Genomic DNA, 13,630 nt, shown 5'->3' with positions numbered 1-13,630 from the left:
TGGGGGGGAAGTAATGGCAAGACATGTAGTTTCATTTTCATTTTTCATTATCAGTGAATTTGAACTGCATTTTTTCATTGGTTATTTGCATGTGTCCCTTTCTAAATTAACTGTCATTATCTTTGTCCCTTTTTAAGATTGCATTGTTCTTTTTGTTTGTTTGTTTTCAAAACAACAACAAAAAGTGGGTGTACTTAACCATACTCAGCTCATAACAGAGCAAATAAGGGAGTGGAGTAACAACAGTTCGTGCTATAGCATGTTTAATCAAATGATGATAGAGAAAGTTGGTTGCCGGAAGGCAGAGGAGCTTGGTCTTGTAAGAATTCTAAAGGAGGGTCTCCATAATCACCTGGATCCACTCAACATTGTATCTATGATTAGAAATGTACAGGACAGGAGCTCCAAGGATCTTCTGTAGTGCTTAAGGTCGAGGTCAACCATGGCCACAATGTTGCACGTGTGCTGGGCTATTCTCTGTACTAAGCAGTCACCTTTGTGTGAGCATGGTAATGGTTCAAATCTTGGATCCATGACAATCCTTAGAGCCACTCTGTCCCAATTTCTCAATTTCAGCCATTACAGTCAGTTATACAAGGATACACAAACAGTTCATTATTGGCTGCACTAAGTACAATTTGGCTGTAATGGAAAAGTCAATAAAGTTGGTATCAACCAGGATGGTAAGGTTGGCCCAGGTATATGTTATATTGGAAGAATAAGTAGGAAGTGTGTTGGGCGACTTCTCTTTCCTTGAGTGCACTGGGCTCTTTCTTCTCTTTCTTTTTTTGATTTAATTGATCCTTTTCTTGAAGTCTCTGATCTCTGAGACGAATCATTCACTTAGTGGCCACTTGCTTCCTTGTTTTCTTTTGCTTCCTTATGTTCATGCTGCACTCTTTTTAATTGATTTCTAAAACTCTTTAGGGATTTAGAAATTATTGCAAATGATTTCTAGTCATTTGTAAATACTCTTTACAGATCATCTGATGCAAATTTTGTCCATATGTCATTTTCTTTCTATTTTGTTGGTCCATAGAAGAATTGTTGCTTTTTTCTACATTCAAATCTATTCCTTTATGGTCTCTGTCTTTGGTGCCAGGTTTAATTATATTTACATTGTTTTTTTTTTCCCTCAAGGTTTTTTCTTTTGTTATTTAACTATTTAATCCATCTGAAATTTATTTTAGTAAACTGTGAGATCAGGCCATAACTTTATTGAATAATGGTGTTACAACCATTAACTGCAAGAAATAGTATTTTTTCTCTGACTGTAGAATTGAAGCTACCAGAGGGGGTAGGTGGGGGGAAGGGAGCAAAAAGGGGAGGCGGCTCAGTGGTCTAGGGTGGAGGATTATGGGTGCCTTAGTGGTGATGTGGTGACATACACCTGATCAAGTATGAACCGATACTGCTGAATCATATGCAGTGCTGTAAACCAAGGTGTGTCTACTTCTTTCTGCTCTACCAACGGGTAGACTTCCTTTGTAGTATGAATCAGACTTCCTGAGGGAATACTCTGTCCCTGTTCATGTTAAGTCAGGGCCACCAGCGTGGGCTGCCTGAATATGGAAGGGCACCACCCTTCAAGGACAGGTAACGGTCCCTGGTCCAGTTAGCTGTGGTGGAGAGAAGGCGGACCAGGTTTTGGTAGCTACTCAGCAAGAGGATGAAAAGGTAAGGCTAGGTTATGGCATCCCTTGAAAAGTCATTTGGAAACATAAGCCACATTTCCACAGGCAAGAAGGGAAAGGCGCTCCCCTTTACATTGCAGTCACTCAGTTCTCTTAATTGTGTGTTCCTTGCAGACATTTGACTTTGAGAAATCTTAAGTTTCCTTCCATTTCTAATAATCTTCAATTCTGAGATTCTATACTCTCTGGATTCCTTTATACTGAAAACGTTGTGCATTGGTATGGGCCGCGTTCAACAGATAATTTGGAAACAAGCTGAAAATGCATTTCCTTTATCCACTGATTTGATTTTTTAAATAGGGACTCTACATTCCCATACTATAAAATCATTATTCTCCCCTATTGAAGTTGCTGTAATTCTCAGTGTGCCATGTATTATCATCATCCTGTCAAAATGAAAATCGCTACAGAACGCCTGTGAGGACCCTTATCAAATCAAGTGGAAGTGATTAAGGACAGTAAAAAAAAAAAAATAGAACAATTATATGTATACACACTATTAACTAATGCCATGGATGAGAATTCAACTAGTCTTCAGTTTTCAAAAGTAAGGTTTGCAATTTGATATTTTGTTGACTCAATAGCAAATTATCACTTCATTAAATGATTAAACCATTTATCAAAACTGTGAATGACAAAGCAATCAGAGACTAGGATAATCAGACTTTGAGTCTGCTCTTTGTGTAAAATTCAAATGCACGCAGCACAATACAATTTTGTACTTAATGTCATTCATCTAATCAGCATATTTCTGCGCCAATGTGAGATCTTTGTTTGAACACGAGATACAACAGATATGGAAACCACAAAAATCTCATTTATATAATCATAACAAGCATGTTATCGTGGTTGTCAAAATTAACTAAACTTAATTTGCTCTATTTTCTTGCTTAAAATCGACACAAAATGTGTTTTGTGAAAGGCAAAAATACAAAAGGATCACAGAAAAAGGTATAAAAGTGAATATTTTTAAAGACCTACATTTTGTTTTCAAGTTAGCTAATATTGATTAGGATAGGTTCTATCCCCCAAACACTTTAAAAGATCAGTTGAATGTGAATATTCACTCTATGAAAGTCCAAACCTTTGGCTTTTTTTGAGTAACAATGAGTCCCACTAGAGCAATTACAATAAATGTAAATTTAGGCAACTTCTCTTAACACACAAGTTCTCAGGAAGACATTCTTTCCTAAGGCAAAGGAAATTTTTATTTCAGATTACACTCATTTTCATCATCCTCCATTTAGAGCCAAAATTTTCTTTACACCAGTGTTTCTCAATGGCAGCACACCTCAGAAATTCTTGGACAGCCTGAGAAATGTGCAGAATCCAGGACCCCTTGACAGTCTTGAATCAAAAGGTCTTGGTGGGATATGAAAAATCTATATTTTAGACAAATACCCAGATAGTTCTTTTGTAAGTGATCCAAGGACCACACTGTGAGAAACACTGATCCATGCATTTTCTTTCTCCCTTTGTATTTCATTGTTTTGAATGTTTGCATTATAAATCTCCCCAGTATCTCTCTTGAGTGCTCTCTACATGCCCTAATCAACCTCCACGAATATTCCCTAAGCCCCTTGCCAGCTCATTAGCCTGAACTGGAAGAAATTATGTTTTCTACATTTTCCTTCTCCAGATTCATACCTCTCAGGCCACACATGTACATTCTTCTTTTAAAGTACCAATTAGCTATACCCTTCTGGAAAACTTCGAGTCTCTCCTAAGCCAATCAGATTCCCAAGTGTTTCAGCGCAGGAGCTCTTCAAGTAAATAGATAAACTCTGTTTCTTGCAAACCTCCCTGTTACCAAGGAGAGGCTTATCTAAGCCTTCAGTGTCTTCAATAGGACTCCAAAAAGTGAATGAGCTAATAGTGGAGGACCTAAAACCCATCTATTTAACATATCATTAGCAGCTCAAGAAAAAAAGGTGTCAATGATGAGTTAGAATCATATTTTCTCAAAAATTCATAATTTTCTATTGATGTGAATTATTCAAGTTATCACCAAACTCTCACACCTGTCTCACGGATAAAGAGATGACAAGCTGTCACCTCAGAACTCACTTGAAAAGCTTTTTATATAGATCAATGCCTAAACTCTAGACCAGCTCTGAACACAATTTACATTATGGTCAGCTAATTCTTTGTTGTGGAGAGGCTGTTCCGTGCACGGCAGGATGTCCAGAAGCATCACTGGACTCTACTCACTGCATACCAGTTCACCCCCCTTCAGCTTTTACAACCAAAAATGTTTCTAGACTTTGCCAAATGGCCTCTGGGAAAGGAGAAACAAAGCCAGTTGTGAGCCATAAGTTGGGAACAATGAAATCAGAATATCTAGGGGTGGAGATGCACAGATAATTCCAATGTGACGTAGGCAGTCCTGTGAACCTCAGATTTCTCATCGTAAAATGGGAAGATGAGGACATACACTTCAAAGAGTTGTTCTAGAGATGAAATAATGTGTGAAACTATTTTATGAATTTTGTCATATAAACATAATGGGACATTTCTCCCATCTCTTCTGAAATACTAATGCAGGGTGATCAAAAATTGCAGCCTGCGCAACAAATGCAGCTCTTCTCCTGTTTTTTATGATCTGTGAATTAAAAGTGGTTTGTAAATTTTCTAACAGTTGAACAAAAGTCAGAAGAATATTTTGTGATGCATGAAAATCATATGTAATTCAGATTTCAGTATCCATAAACAGTTTTATTGGAACTTAGGCACACACCCATTTATTTATAGATCCTATGACTACTTTTGCAATATACATTGAGCAGCTGTGACAGAGCCCCTACAGCGCACAAAATCTAAAATACTTACTACCTGGACTTTCACATAAAAGTTTGATGAGTCCTGCATTAACTCAGAGCCACTTACTCTGAGTTTTCAGGAAGACTGGAAGGGCAGAAAGGCAAAAATAAAAGTGATGAACTTCAATTCCTTGTATTCAACCATAAAAATGAAGTTAAGGTATCAAAAACACATCATAATCCACTAAAAGACAAAACACAATTTCTTCCTCTAAATTTAATTTCTTTAAAAAAAATGCTGTAAGTGGGCCTCCCTGGTAGTGCAGAGGTTAAAGTCTCAGCACTATCAAGCTATCATCAGCCACTGTGGCATAAGTTCAATCCCCAGCCAAGGAGCTAACCCACATGGCACAGCAGACCTCTCCTGTCTTGCCAGCTGCTCCCCTCAGCAGTATATTTCAGCAGATCTGCATGTTCTGCTCCCCACTCTGTCTCTGGTGAATCCTCTCAACTCCCACACCTCTGGCCTACACCCCAGTTCTTCTACACAAAAATAAATATATAAACCTTTAAAATAAATAAATAAATATATCTATAGCCGCATGATTGGCAAGACCTTTTTGACATTTTATCGTACAAATTAATATGCCTTCTATTTGATCATGTTTGCTGGAATTCTGTTTTCCTGGAGATCATCAAAATCTCCCCCCTTTACTTGTTCTATTTTAGATACAAGATCTCATTCTGGGGAAAGAGCCTATTAATAGCCAGTTTTCCTTAACCCATCTCAATGTCCGTGATCTGGAAGGTTAGCTCTATTGTATAGGAGTACAGGCCGGGTATAATGAGTGTCACAGCAAGGCTGCTTGGGGCTGATTAAGACAACTGCTTCTACACACTAACATAGTTACAAAGGCAATGATAGGATGTCTGGAAGTTGTTTCAAAATAATGGGGGTAGATGGGTGGAAATAGAGCTGAAACATGAGTGACTATGCACTAATAATTGTTGAAATCAAACAATAAGCACAGCCATGTGCACTACATTATTCTGACTGTACTTGAAAATATTCTAGAATTTCAATAATAAAGCTTTTCTAATTAAAAAGAAAATCTGCTTCAAGTGTCAGATGAGGCCACAAATGCTTCCAAATAAAAAGGAAAAATTCTCAATGTTCTCATAAGCAGCATTTTTAATGTTTTAATGTTGGAACCTGACCAAGAAAAAATATCTCCCCCAAAATTTGTTACCCCTGGTTCTTAGCAAAGTGCTTATCATACATATGTAGGTGCAAAATACATATTTATTGAATTAGTAGACAAACCTAGATCATTTGCAATGCAAGATCCTCAAGAAGAGCCATAACAATTGTGATCACAACAATATGTAATAATTATTTAGGATTTTTCATATGACAGCTGCTATGCAAACACTGGGAAACTTCACTACAACCAAAGCTCCTCACTATGAGCTCTTTGAGGGCATGGATTTTTACTGTTTTATTCACTGGTACATCTCCCTACTTAAAACATGACTGACTGAATAAATTATTGTTCAATAAGTGAATTTAAAGTAGAGGCCATTATTATACCCTTTTTGCAAATGGAGAACCTCAGGCTTAAAAATGTTAAGTGACTTACCCAGCTAGTTAATGATGGAGTTGGATTCAAATCCAGATATTATGACTCAAAAACCTCTCTCAACAGCTACCTATACTGAATCTACTCACATTTTAGTGCAATCCAGTGGCTGCCAAAGCTTCTCAAAACACAATATACAATGGAGATATTTTGATAACCAGTGAAACTCAATAGACTTTAAGTACAGGGTACCACTTGGAACAGGAATAGAAGGGAACTTAACATACAAATGAACCTCTCCCAGGCCTCCCCAGTGGCGCAACAGGTTGAGCTCAGCACTGTGAAGCTGTCCACAGCCTCTGCAGCGCGGGTTCGATTCCTGGCCGGCCAGGGAGATTTCCACATGGTGTGGCAGACCTCTCCTGCCTCACCCGCTGCTCCCCTCAGCAGTGCGTTTCAGTTGTCTACCTGTTCTACTCCCCGCTCTGTCTCTGGTGAATCCTCTCACCCTCCCTGTGCCTCTGGCCTGTACTCCAGCTCTTGTATAAACAAATCTTTAAAAAAAAAAAAATGAACCTCTCCCAAACACCTATATGAAAGGTCATTGTGAAATTTTAAAAACATTCCCATTCAGGGTCTCCCTGGTGGTGCAGGGGTTAAAGTCTCAGCGTTGTCAAGCTATTGGCAGCCACTACAGCATGAGTTCAATCCCCAGCCAGGGAGCTGACCCACATGGTGCATCAGACCTCTCCTGTCTCACCTGCTGCTCCCCTCAGCAGTGGATTTCAGTGGATCTGCCTGTTCTGCTCCCCACTCTGTCTCTGGTGAATCCTCTCAACCCCATGACCTCTGGCTGCACCCCAGTTCTTATATGCATAAATAAAAATAAATCTTTTTTAAAAATTCCCATTCGAGTTAGGGTGAAGGCAAGGATAACCTTGTCAAGGAGAGCCTATCACAATTACTTATCATTGTACCAGAGGTCACAGTCAAAGCAATAGACAGGAAAATCACTATTATCTGTTAGGACTGGAAAGGAAGAGACAATATCAACATTTAGGATGGTCAAAACGGAGGGAGATTTGAATACAAAAAGGTAATGTAATGACTAAAGCAAGATGCTGTGCAGTTGGCTATGAAGAAGGAAGACGGGAACACCAGCCAAGGAATGAAGGAATGAGTTTTGGAAGGTGGAAAAAGCAAGGAGATGGATTTTCCCCTTGAACTTCTGGGGGGAGTGTAGGCTTGCCGAAACTTTCCTTTCAGCCTAGTAAAGGCGACTCCAGATGCCTAATATTCTGATCTCCAGAGCATAATGATTTTTTATGGCAGCTCTAGGAATACATTGATAGTAGTCACTGTGTTTGTCACCAACATATTCAGTTTTTTTTTTTTTAAAGATTCATTCATTTATTTATTTATTTATTTATTTATTTATTTATTTATTTTATTTATTTATACAAGCACTGCGTACAGTCAGAAGCGCGGGAGGGTGAGAGAATTCACCAGAGCCAGAGCGGGGAGCAGAGCAGGCAGAAGGACCAAAGTACACTGCTGAGGGGAGCAGCGGGCGGCAGGAGAGGTCTGCGCGCCATGTGGGACCCTCCTCTGGTGGCCGGGGAGCAGCCGGGAATCGAACTGGCGCTGCAGAGGCTTCGGGCAGCTTCGCAACCCAGCGCTCAACCGCTGAACCACCGGGAGGCCCAACATATTCAGTTTTATGAAAAATGCCAGTTGTACTTAAGAATGTCTTTGATAGAACAGTGGAAAATAGTAATGTTATAAATATGACCCTTGAGTTCATGTTTTTTAAATTTTGTATGACAAAATGGGGAGTGTGCATAGCACACTTCCAGTGCATCATGAAGTCTAATTGCCTCAGAAACACTTTTGCAATTTAAAAGCAATATTTACAAATATTGAATCATTATGCTGTACACCTGAAACTAATATAGTGTTATATGTAATTATATCCCAATAAAATAAATAAATAAAAGCACCTTGTTTCATAAAACACCATTTTTACTTAAAACAATTACTGCCAAACTTTGGTTATTCAGACTTGGGTTCTTGACAGACGCTTTCTCTAAAATTAACAAAGGGAGCCTGTCACTCCAAGGAAAACAACTGACAGCATTTTTTGCCAATTATAAAATGCAAGTTTTTTCAAGTAAAAATTGGAATTTAGAAATCTTGTATCTGCCACCATGAACTTGACAGCTTTCCAAAACATAAATACTTTCCTGATGAGATCAATGGTTACAGTAACAAATGTGAGATTTTTATATTGTATCATGAAATATGTCAATATTTGGAAGATCTGCATGATTCGGTGAGGCAATATTTTTCAAATGTTCAGTTTATGATGTTACAAAATCATGTGTCAGTAAAATATCTGTTCAAAGTGAGGCATTAATAAAAACCAAACTCTTTATATATTTCACATCCTGTTTCACCTCCACTAAACATACACGTTCTGTGCCAGGTACCACAGGCACATTTGACATTTCAGCACAACATCTGGCCTTGCACTTTGGGGAGACTGGGCAGTAGGAATATTTCTGAAGACATCCTACACTATCAATAACCTATAGGAACGATTTTGAATCTCACAAATAATGTCTCACTAAGCCCAAAGTCAATGCATTTCCATCAACTGACAGAATTCAAAATTCAAAATTCCTAGCCAGTCCAAGGTCGACATTCAGCAAGAAGGGAAATGCGATGAAAGGGAAGAGGAGATAGAAAGAAACACCGGTCATAACTGATTTTTATTTAAATTTACACCTGCAAATATTAATAAAAGTATTATGATGGGAACATGTTACTAGGACTCCTCTTAGGCTCTTAGGTTCATGGTAAATTTACCTCTGGTCCACAGGGCTTCCAAAGTAGGCAACCTACTGGATAGCACAAGATATTTGTAAATCATATATCACAAGGGGTTTGTATCTAAAATATATAAAGAACCATACAACTCACCAATAAACAATCTAATTGAAAAATGGGCCGAGGATCTGAATAGACATCTCTCCTCTCCAAAGAAGAATTACAGATGGCCAACAAGCACATGAAAAGATGTAAAGATGCTCATTGTCATTAATTATTAGGGAAATGCAAATCAAAACCACAATGAGACATCACCTCACACATACTAGAATGGCTATTATCCAAAAGACAAGAGAAAAGTGTTGGCAAAGTTGTCAAGAAAAAGGAAGCCCTGTGCACTGTTTGTGGGAATATAAATTGGTGCAGCCACAATGGAAGCCAGCTCCTAAAAAAACTAAAAATAGAACCACCATATGATCCAACAATTCCACTTTTAGGTATTTATCTGAAGAATTTGAAAATGCTAATTCAGAAATATATATGTACTGCTGTGTTCATTACAGCACTGTTCACAATAGCCAAGATACAGAAACAACCTAAATGTCCATCAAGAGATAAAGAAGATGTGGTATACACAAAGGAATACTATTCAGCTATAAAAAAGATGAAATCCTGTCATTTGCAATAACATGGATTGTCCTAATGGTACTATGCCGAGTGAAATATGTCAGATAGAGAAAGACAAACACTGTATTATTTGACTTATATGTAGTACATAAATAAACAAAACAAACAAAATAAAACAAAAATAAATGTTCAGACTACAAGACCAAATTAGTGGTTATCAGAAAAGAAGGGGGGAAACGTGGGGAAAGCAGGTAAAAGGGGTCAATTATATGGAGAGGTCTGCTGTGCCATGTGGGTCAGCTCCCTGGCCAGGAATTGAACTCAGGCCACAAAGGTGATAGCATGACTGCACTAAGACTTAACCCCTACTCCACAGGGAGGCCCGGCCCTCAGTTTTGTTCACACTGACTTCAGTTGTATGTAGGTGTTCTGTGCCTGAGATTTTTCAGCTGTTGCTGTTGCCATTGGTTTGTTTTCTGTCCAGATCAAGGTGGATACTTTCATAAAAAATCTTGTTTTTAATTCCTTCTCTGGCAATTCTTCCCTGTATCCTTTGCTTTGCATAATTATGCCTACAGTGGAACCAACATCCTAAAGTTACCAAGAAAAATCCTTCTACTCCAAGATCACAGACTTTCTCCTCTAGCTAACAAAAAAAGTCCAAGGCCAGACACAACAGATCCTAATGAACCATATAATATTGAATCCTGGGCATAGGGGATATTTTCCACATCTAAAAGTCCTAAGAGTTTAAAGGGTTTTCCCTTCCTGGGCTTGCCTGCCTCCAGAGTGGCAGCCATGGGAAAACTATAATAGATGTTTTTAAGTATTTGTCTGCTAAATCTGACATTCTGGCCCACTCAAAGTCCATTTCCATTCATTGCCTTTTCCCCTCTACCTGGGTCTCACCTTATTCTTTCTTTTCAATGTCTAGCATTTGGGGTTGAAATTTTATTATAAAAATTATATATTATAAGCAGATGTTGTGTTGACTCTGGGTTCTGATGTGTTCTTAAAATTACAATTACAAACTGCAACTTTGTGCCCTTTGTGCTGTGTAGCAACTGATATATCTGCTTTGTTCTAACCTTTAACCATGATTTAGTCTGGCCCCTGTGGAATCTCCCTTGTGTCTGTCTAACATAGCCTAGATTTTGGACAGAGCTGAGGTTCAGTCTTTCAGTAGCTTCTTTACCTCTAAGGTTTCACACCTAATTACCAGCTGTCCTGATGCCTGTGGGTTCTATCTTGTAACACCCTAAAGATATAGGCTTCAGCTTTCTGCTGCTCCATCTTAACAGTCTTTTTTTTTTTTTTTTAAAAAAAAGCACTTTTGTACCCAAAAGAACTGAAAATAAGTACTCAAATAAGTACAGGTACATGAATGTTCATAAAAGCACTATTCACAACAGGGAAAAGGTTAAAGAGTCCAAATGTCCCAAACTTACTAAGAATGTACAGGAATGGAAAGAAAAAGATGCTTAACACCATCAGTTGTCAAGGAAATGCAAATCAAAACCACAGACTCTATTGTCAAAGCATGTCAGTTGCATCAAAAAATAAATCTGTATTTTTCCCACAAGAGTCATGGCAAGTCACCTGGCAATGGGCGGAGATACATACTCCTCTTATAGGAAAGGTGGGTAGTAAATAGCTGTGAACAATAATATCTACCCTATTACATCTATCTTTAATTTCCATTATCTCTAATTACAGAAAATAATGAACTAAGCAATTAATCGTCTTGGCACAAAACACAATGAGACTTGCTGCCTCTTGTGAGTAAAACTACTCTTCAGAAACTGGCCAAGGTCACAGAGAAAACTAGATAGGGAAACATCTAAATTTTGAAGAAAAAAAAGAAAGGGAAAATTGATGCCTGCATGACTTGTTAAATGTCATGCCAGCACATTTTCAACAAACCTGCCAGTTAGCTGACTCTTTCAAGGTTTGTAAGTTTGACTATCTACAACTGATTAGGGTGCAGAAAACTTTATTCTTTTAAAGTTAGAGGTTAACTTGCAGGAAACTGCTAAGATGTAATTTACATTTTTGGAGAGTGATTGGTTCAGGAACCCCCTAAAATTTCAGATTATCGCACAAAAAAGCATTAGTAGTCAATTTTGAATCACTTAGTCATCTCCTTTTGGCATTCTTCTCTCAATTAACTAGATGACTCCCCATTTTTCCAATGCTTTGTGAGGAAGCATTCTTGCATATCTGACTCTTTCATTAATTGGCTGAATAATACTTCGACATGTACTAACAAATTACTTTGAGACTTGTGCTTTCATAAACATCACCTATTCGAAGCAATTTTTCCCTGAACCCCTCCTTCCCCAACCTTCCACTCACCTTCTGTGGTTTCACAGTACCCTGTACTTTTCCTATCAAAGCACTATTCATACTGCATAGGAATTGCCTATTGATTTATCTCCTTCCCTTACCAGAATGTGAGCACCTTGGGAGGGATCTTGCCTTGCTTGTGGACCCCCAGGGCCAAGAACAGGTTCTCCTACATTATATACAATCAACATTTGTAGAATAAATGATTATTCTGTAATTGTTGCAAGCTGATGGCAAATAATTAAAATGAATAAATGGAGCAAGAAAACCTAGTCTCTAGAATTCAGGAGAAACCATCACAAGAGATATAATAACCACAGGGAAAAAAAGAGGGAAAATATAGCTAGTCCTCACTTTCAGGAAAGCCAATATATGAAATTCAAATTAGGTTACAAGACTGCACATTCATTTTCCTAGAGGCTCTTTGTTTCATGAAATAATTCATCAGAGTTCCTCCCTGATACAACAGGCTCTCCTTCTATGTTTAAGTACCTCTTATTAACTATCCGACTGGATTAGCTTTAGAATCTGTTGACAAATGCAGATCAGAAGTGAAAGCGTGAGTCAAAGAGAAAATGATCTGATTATGCATGTGTGTACTCTAGAGCACTTTACGGTAACATTTATTGTGCAAAGTGAACCAGGAGTACCCAGGATAGTAACGATGTTTAGCTTACGGGCTAATAGCTCTCTGACCTCTAAATGCCTTTGGATTAAAAAATTTTAAAGGGAGGAATAAGTGGTGTTTCAATGCTTCATTTTAGCACTTACAAGAATGCTTTTCATCCAGATGGGATACTGGCAGAGGTGGTTTGGTAGAGGGTGAGTGCACATATGGAAGAGCAAAAAATGTAACCCCCAACAATGAAAATAAAAATAAAAAATAATGCTTGCCATCATACTTTACTTTCTCCTGGACCAAGCCCTCCGCCCCACTCTAAAACATAGTGTTCTCCCATTCTTCCTCAAAAGAGGACATAATGTTGGGCCTCCACTGGTGGCGCAGTGGTTGAGTGCTGGGCTGCGAAGCTGCCCGCAGCCTCTGCAGCACCAGTTTGATACCCGGCCACCAGCGAGGGTCCCACATGGTGCGACAGACCTCTCTCCTGCTGTGCCTGCTGCTCCCCTCAGCAGTGTATTTTGTCACTCTGCCTGTTCTGTTCCCCGCTCTGGCTCTGGTGAATTCTCTCACCCTCCCACACTGTACCCAGTGCTTGTATAAATAAATAAATCCTTAAAAAAAAAAGAGGACATAATGTTAATAATGCTAACAGGTAACTAGGCTACGTGAGTCAGAATTTCAATAGAAAGTCACTTGCCACTTTAGTTTTAATATGTGTCTCAGCTAAGACATTGAGTGTGTTCTCCAAATGTGATCAGTAGGTAAATAGAAGTTTTGTTAACTGTAGTTAACAAAATATATATTTTAAAATATCCTAAGGAAGCTTTCTGACAAAACATAAAAGAAAAATCACTTATTTCATACTTCAGCAATTTTAATGCTTCACTAAAGCAGAGAAAGCATGTTGGACATGTATTTCTTAGAATTTTGGACCAGTAGGCAGAGTTAGGATTTCCCTGGACATATCCCGCAGGAAGCAGTGAGATGTGCCCCCTGAAATATTCCTAATGACTTCATCTTTCAACCCACTAGCTCTAAAATGATTGGGAGTATGATTACATGAAAGGTTCCTCTGGTTGATAGCTTCTATTACCCATAATGTTCTTTTTTCAAAGGTTACCCTATTCCTGTTCTAGGACATTACACATTTACATTTTATATCTGCCAAAATGA

General features: G+C 38.4%; 1 protein-coding gene and 1 pseudogene across 1 annotated transcript; both read right to left on the bottom strand.

Annotated features, from left to right (window-relative positions):
* Window positions 1-263: 263 nt before the first annotated feature.
* Window positions 264-890, bottom strand: LOC119245524 (rRNA-processing protein FCF1 homolog; annotated as a pseudogene).
* Window positions 891-9,934: 9,044 nt separating this feature from the next.
* LOC119246539 (cytochrome c oxidase assembly protein COX20, mitochondrial-like) lies at window positions 9,935-10,289 on the bottom strand. Its single transcript, XM_054695925.1, is given in 2 exon segments — window positions 9,935-10,130; window positions 10,132-10,289. Coding segments are annotated over 2 exon segments (354 nt in total).
* Between the last annotated feature and the right edge of the window lie 3,341 nt (window positions 10,290-13,630).

This window comes from Talpa occidentalis, unplaced genomic scaffold (genome assembly GCF_014898055.3).
Source record: "Talpa occidentalis isolate TD23 unplaced genomic scaffold, MPIMG_talOcc4v2.1 talOcc4.15, whole genome shotgun sequence".
NCBI classification, from domain to species: Eukaryota; Metazoa; Chordata; class Mammalia; order Eulipotyphla; family Talpidae; genus Talpa; species Talpa occidentalis.
Note: the sequence above shows the minus strand (reverse complement) of the source record. Positions and strands in the feature narration are given on the sequence as shown.